General features: G+C 45.0%; 1 protein-coding gene across 1 annotated transcript in view; it reads left to right on the top strand.

Annotated features, from left to right (window-relative positions):
• LOC116389839 (thyrotropin-releasing hormone-degrading ectoenzyme) overlaps window positions 1-7,151 on the top strand; it is a 48,183-nt gene that overhangs the window by 30,958 nt on the left and 10,074 nt on the right. Inside the window, exons 9-11 of the mRNA XM_031858837.1 lie at window positions 2,468-2,615; window positions 2,788-2,891; window positions 3,323-3,430. Coding sequence (XP_031714697.1) covers window positions 2,468-2,615; window positions 2,788-2,891; window positions 3,323-3,430 — 360 coding nt within the window. The remainder of the gene's footprint in view (window positions 1-2,467; window positions 2,616-2,787; window positions 2,892-3,322; window positions 3,431-7,151) is intronic.

Here is a 7,151-nt window from a genome sequence, read left to right on the forward strand (position 1 = left end):
GTGTGTGTGTGTGTGTGTGTGTGTGTGTGTGTGTGTGTGTGTGTGTGACCGCGGCGGTCCCTCGTTAGCTCTCCACTGAGCCTCGCTAATGGCTAATGGACAAACAATTAACTGGCCCTTAACGATGTTAACGAGTTAATGAGCTCGTTAGGATGACAACACTGGGAGACTCACACACACACACTAATACACACAGACTGTAAGTGAGAGGGAAAATTGAAAATCTATAATCTCCTCGTGCACGTTCCTGCCTCTCTGTGAGCAGAACCGAATAGTTGAAAGAGAGAGACCGAATAGCCGGACTAGAGTCCTTTAGAGGCTTACTGAGTGTGGAGTGTGTGAGGCTGGCACCAGTGAAAAGGTCACAGAGTCATTAAAATCTAAAGTGTTTATCATCTCAGGTCTCCTTGAAATCAAACCCAAAGTGCATACATCCATCCAGCGAAGCTAACTGGCTGCTGGAAGTGTCACCCGTTTAGACTCGGCCCTGCTCTATTCCCAGTCTTTATGCTAAGCTAACTAGCTGCTGGCTGTAGCTTCACTTATTTAGCAAGCTGACATGAGAGCGTATCAATCTCCTTCAAGAAAGCAAATAAGTGTATGATCCACAGTGTAACACTGTTCCTTTAAAGGTTGTAAGAATATGAGAGATTTCAGGGTTTGAACTTTACGTGTTTTTAGGGTTTTATTTCTCAGTGTTTCAGTGTTCCCCAGAAGAGGCTAAAATAAGAAGACAGACAGCTGTTGCCTTAATGACGCACAAAGTGCGTCTTGTAGTTGTTCGCCTGCAATTTGAAAAGTGGAAAAGTAAACGGATCAATGGGGCTGGAATGTTGTTGCCATCGCGACCACCATCTCTCCTCTCACCTTCATGTTTAGTCCCGTCACACGTAAACAGAAAGTTTCTTTTCTGCAGTTGGGATGGATTATGGTAATGGTCTCAGAGGCCAGGTGCAAGATGGGAATATAGATGAATGTGTGGAGGTTGGATACGAGGGCGATTATGGAAATATGACGGCCTGGAGTTTAGAGTTTAGTTGGCTCTTTAAAGACTTAGAGAGTCGTATCTCGAACAGATTAACTCTCTGTGGAGTTCTGTCTCTCTCAACCCACTGGTGGAAATGCAGAAAAAGTGCCTCTAGTGTGCCCTTCCAGTGTTGAAAACCTTACAAAGTGCTCTCTTATGGTGCCTTTCCAGGAGAGAAAACATGATGAAGTGCCCTGTGGGTGCTCTTCCAGTGGAGAAAATGTGACAAAGTGCCCTCCAGAGTTTCCCTACAGTGGAGAAAACAAGATGCAGTGCACTAACAGGTGCTTGTAAAGTAAAGAACACACAATGCACTGCGCTCTATGGTGCTCATCCAGAGGAACCTACGTGATAGAGTGCCCTCTAGTGTGGCCTTAACATGTAGAAGACATAATTCAGTGCTATATATGCTACATACTTTATTCTCACCCCTGCCCTCAGACAGCTTGAGTCCACCACAACCAACGCCTGTCTGTAAATTGAAAACCGTCCACGGAACAACTTCAGTAAAAGAACATTGAATCCCCTCCTCCTCTGTGCGTCTGCCACTCACTGTGATTGACAGCTCTTCAGTAAAGGTCAGACTGTGAGATCAAACATTTCTCTGCGGTACTTTCTTCAGTCCGAACACCGATAACAGCAATAAAACCAAAAAACTAATATCGCCTCTCTGAGTTCACCTTTAGACACCGACTGTCTGCCTCATTAATATTCATGAGTTGTGGGTGGGGCTGAAGGTCAAAGAAACCCCCCCCCCCCTCCTCCCCTCCCCACTCTAAAACACCATGACTCTTAATAAATGCACGAAGACGCTGCTTAATATTCATGAGGAGGTGGATGTAACCCCGTCAGTCTAAATAGCTCCGGTGTCATTCAGAGGCCAAGTTTATCTTAATGTGTCGTACTGTAGTTTATTAACACGCACGCACGCACACGCACACGCACAGACACAGATTGAGGTTTGAAGATCAGGATCAGGCCTCAATTTCGCTGTTGCCATCTTGTTTTTTTCCAACCAGTGAACAGGAAGTGACCACATCTGGACTGATGAGGAGTGACGTAGAGACGCCGTATACGTCTCAGGTCTTGTCAATCACTGTGTAGCCCCGCCCTAAAGCATCCCCTGCTTTATGGTCTGTTTGACTCTAAATGGACCATAATGTACTAAATGAACATCATGCTGTATTGAAGAAGACTTGAAACTAGAGATTGAGACCATAAACTCATGTTTACAATGTTTACTGAGGTAATAAATCAAGAGAGAAGTAGAGTCATTTTCTCATAGACTTCTATACAACCAGAGGAGTCGCCCCCTGGTGGACACTAGAGAGAATGCAGGTCTAATACATGAAGCTTCAGCTTCACTCGGCATTATCTTGTCTCGTGAATGCAGTGTGGGGTAAATCTGACCGTCCTTTTTCTTCCTTCTCTCTCTCTCAGGGCCGGGTACCTCCCACAGGGCGTTCCCTTGCAGCTGATTGGCTACCTGCCAGAGGAGCCGTCCTTCCTGCCGTGGCACTCTGCCAGCCGAGCGCTCTACCAGCTGGACAAACTGCTGGACCGCACAGACGAATACAGCCTGTTCAGTGTAAGCACCGATCGATCAATTACCGCCTCAGTCAGTCAGTCAGTCGGTAACGGCTCCATGATGGCAGAATAAACTGTCTCTTCAGCGCTGTCAACTGGCTGTCTGTCCATTAGCTCCTAATGATGTGTGTGTGTGTGTGTGTGTGTGTGTGTGTGTGTGTGTGTGTTACCAGGACTATGTGCTGAAGCAGGTTGCATCACGGTACCATCAGACGGGTTGGCCAACAAACGGGCCCGGCAGCGAGGGCAACGTGTTGCAGGCGTCCTACCAGACTGAGTATGCAACACGCACGCACACACACACACACACACACACACACTACACCGTTCACAGATATACCTACGAAATATTTTGAAAAGACTGTTTGAATGTAACAGGCTTAAAGTGACGTGTTGCTGGACGTTCGTAGGAAAACCACGCGCGTCATGCGTGGTCAATTCGTTTTTAGATGCTTTAAAACAGTTAAGTCAGGTTTATGGCGTTTTGCCGGTTACACTCATTGTCATTTGGGAGAATATTGCATCAGACATAGAGCATAACTCTGTGTGTGCTCGTAGCTCTGTGGAGGCTCGTGCTACTCACGTAAACAAAGCTAAATCCTGACCCTTTCTCTTTAGAGGTGAAACTGATATCCACACGAGAGGCTTTTTATAAAATGTCCACATTGTTGCTTTAACTATCTGACAGAAGAACCTCTTCTTCTTCAGGGAGTTACAGAGGGAGCTAATCATGTTAGCATGTAGCTTCGGGAACAAACAGTGCCACCGTCAGGCCGTCGCCTACATCTCTGACTGGATCTCCAGCAACAAGAACAGGTACCAATACACACACACACACACACATTCAAATCAGGGAGTAAAAAGTACAAAATAAAAACTGACAAGTGTACGTAACATGATATGACGTAATGGTAACGTGATATGTTGAGGCAAAGTGCCGTCCTATTCGTAATCACACCATTTCAAGCCTTTACAGTCTCTCACCCTCTTTGCATTGGACTAAATCTACTGACTGTTTCTGTAGATTTGAAGTGGAGTACAAACCAAAACTGAGTCCCAGTGTTTCCATGCAACACATGTTCTGCCTTCAATTAACCTATAAAGGTAAAAGAGAAGCTGCAGCTTTAACTTCTCTCTCTTTCAAATGCAGCCGGCTCGTTCGCTCCCTCTGGGTCCTTAACGAGATCTGCAAAATTAGATTTCAAACGGCAAATTAAATAGAAGCAGTTGCTGGTGTTGTGTACGGAGCAGCAGGGAGCTGATGATAAGAGGGATGCTTGGATTCTAAAAAATGAAATCACTAAATTAAACACAGTTTCAGGCTGAATGGATTCTCAGAGAAGGAGCAGCTCGGGTCCTCCTTACTGTCAGACAAAAAAATACTTCACCAACTTTTTAATTCTTTTCCACTAACTGCGTGTTTTCACTCCTCTTGTTGCCAAAGTGAAGTTGTTATTGTCGAGGGAGCGGTCCGCACGACGACCATATGGCAGCATCTTTTTTGGGAAAAGCTCCATTTTTTCACATACTGGGCCTTTTAAAGTTTAAGAAGCAATTTGGAAACGCTCCATTCTTCAGTGCTCGGATAAATCTACATTCATGAGGACTGATCTCTGCAGGGGTGCATTCCTATTTAATAGTTCATACTCTGTTCTGGAGAGCACATGTATGTGGATTCCCTGCAGAATAACTGAAGAAGAGAGAGCTCGATGAACCCGACTCCTCTGAAAAGACGCAGAGCATCATTTATTTAGCACAGCGCATTAAGTCTGTGTTTCTGCAGTGATGCGTGTGAAACTACAGAACAATGACACCAAAGAAAAGATCCGCCTCTGAAAGGAGGGAGTCAAACAGCAGACCTGCGTCACACCTCCACCAGGATCCACCTGCTGTAATGCGACTCTGGCTAAATTCCCGTCCAGGACATTGAGAGCAATTACTGCGGAGCACAGCTAATTTTTTAGTGCCTACATCTCTCTGGATTGTTAATCCTGTCCCGCTGGGGTTTCATTGTAAATGAACCGTCTACATGGATCAGAAAAAAAGAGCTGTTTTCAGATTTATCTTACTGCAGCTGCAAGCAGCCGTTTATGGATTAATCCTGTAGGGGGTCCCGGGGCAACAATGAACTGCTGGGGCCCCCATTAACCCCCTGTGTCTTTCATTCTCTGTGCATTGTGTTCAGTATTTCTATGCCGGTGTTCTACCTGGACCCAGGTGTGCTGTGTGTTGACAGAACGCGAGTGAAGTGGAAATGGAACTGTTTTCCGTGTTCATTCGATTAATACAAAATTAAGTGAAAATTACGTTTGTTGTTAGCTGTTATGGAGAAAACACTAATCAGTGGTAAAATGTTGTCGCAGCTCGCCGGCAAGAGAGTGGACGCAGCTCCGGATATGGATGGATGGCTAATTAGCTAGGTAGCATGTTAGCTTACTAACTAATTAACAAGCGGGGAGTGAAGCGGAGGCCGTTAGACCCGTTGGCCACCAGCCCGCTGTTTGGCAAATCTTTTGTAACCAGTGTAGCATTAAAGCACAGTGCATTGATTAGCAAGCTAGCTAACTGGTTGCAAAACATGGTGCAATTAACAATTTATCTAGCTAACTATCTTGTTAGCTAACTAACTAATCCAAAATCTAGTTTGCTAACTATCTTGTTAGCTAACTAACTAATTCAAAATCTAGTTGGCTAACTAGCTTCTTAGCTAACTAACTAATTCAAAATCTAGTTAGCTAACTAGCTTSTTAGCTAACTAACTAATKCAAAATCTAGTTAGCTAACTAGCTTGTTAGCTAACTAACTAATGCAAAATCTAGTTAGCTAACTAGTTTRTYAGCTAGACGTAGACGGGCGATGTTTCTTARWTCAAAGAAAGCGTTTCTTGGGATSTRGTTGACGTGGCGTTGGAAGGAGAGGGTTTGATCAAAGMTRACTCCGAGSTTACGGATGAGTGTGGAAGCAGGATCAGTGGAGCYAWCKATGCAGAGGGAGACGCTGTGGTGGATGCAGAGGGAGACGCTGTGGTGGATGCARAGGGAGACGCTGTGGTGGGATTTGTTTAGTGGTTTGGGGCCGATGATGAGGATTTCAGATTTATCACTGTTCAGTTTGAGAAAGTTGGCTTGCATGCAGGTCTGTGAGGCAGTGGGTGGAGGTGGAGTGATGGATTCGGTGGAGATGTAGAGCTGGGTGTCGTCAACATAGCAGCAGATATCCTCAGGCAAGGCAAGTTTATTTGTATAGCAAAAAATATACTACTTAAATATGTCATGATGCATATCTACATCAATCAATCAAGGCTCCCAGTTTCTCCATGAGCATATAGAGCTGCTGTGGTAACAAACATCTCTGTACATTTCATTGCTCATGGAAGTCTGTCAGCTGCTTTCAGTATCTCCGGAGCAGAGAGGACAGCTGGTTCTGGGGATAAAAGGTCAAGACTCGCTGTGGTTTTAAAGTGTAAGCACTTCAGCGGCACGTCTCGCGTCCGGTGTGAATTCGGAGGGGAACAATATGCTCTGTTGTCACAGTCACAGCACAGCAGTCGTAGTTAAGTATACCAGCCAGAGCTCATGTCGCTCAGCCGGGTACTTTAAATGTTTTATCACTCCAGCGAAGTGATTTCTTTTTTAAAATCCAGATTGACATTTAGACTGCAGAGACAGACGGACAGACAGCAGATGGCGGAGGGACATCTTTACTGTCAGAGTGGGAGTTTGATGCGGAGGAAGGACGGAGTGGGAGGGAGAGATATTTCAGGAGAAAGACAGAGCTTTAGGATATAAAAACATTCTCTACAGACTGTTAAAACACACACACACACACTGAGTGTGTTCGTTAATGGGATCAGAGCCATCTGGAGGTTCTGCTCCTCCATTTTTATAGTCTGCAGAGAAAAAACTCTACATTATTACTGTTATTTTTTATTAGAAATAGCGGGTGGCTGTACAAGTGATAAAATAGTGTATAGTAGCAGAACTAGATGTCGCAGCTGTGGCAGCAGACTCAGCGCTCCTTAATGTTTTACATGATGAATAATCTGCACACACTCATGAACACACACACTCTTGAGATGTTTGGCAGATGTTGTCGTAGAAGGACTTCTACGCCACAGTCAGCAGTGTGTGTGTGTGTGTGTGTGTGTGTGTGGGGGGGGGGGGGATGTGTGTGTCTGTGTTTGTGTGTGTGTGTGTGTTGAAGCTTGCTCTTAAGTGGAGCATCTCTAAAATGATTTCCCAGGTCGGTGAATGATGTAATTGTCCCTGCATCACTCACCCTGCACTCACTCAGAAAACACACAAACACACTAAATACACACATACACATGTGAAAAACACACACACACACACAAATTCTGCCAGCTGGCTCACTGTATTGTGAAGTTTTTAGTTTTGGTTCATTGACAATTTAGGTCAAACACACATTATAGTGAAAATTTGCACGCTTTTTGCTTTGCTGATGATTCAGGCCAGTGACCAGCTGGGGCAGTGTGTGTGTGTGTGTGTGTGTGTGTGTGTGTGTGTGTGTGTGTGTG

The sequence above is a fragment of the Anarrhichthys ocellatus genome, unplaced genomic scaffold (assembly GCF_004355925.1).
Source record: "Anarrhichthys ocellatus isolate YVR2014 unplaced genomic scaffold, GSC_Weel_1.0 scaffold21, whole genome shotgun sequence".
Lineage (NCBI taxonomy): Eukaryota > Metazoa > Chordata > Actinopteri > Perciformes > Anarhichadidae > Anarrhichthys > Anarrhichthys ocellatus.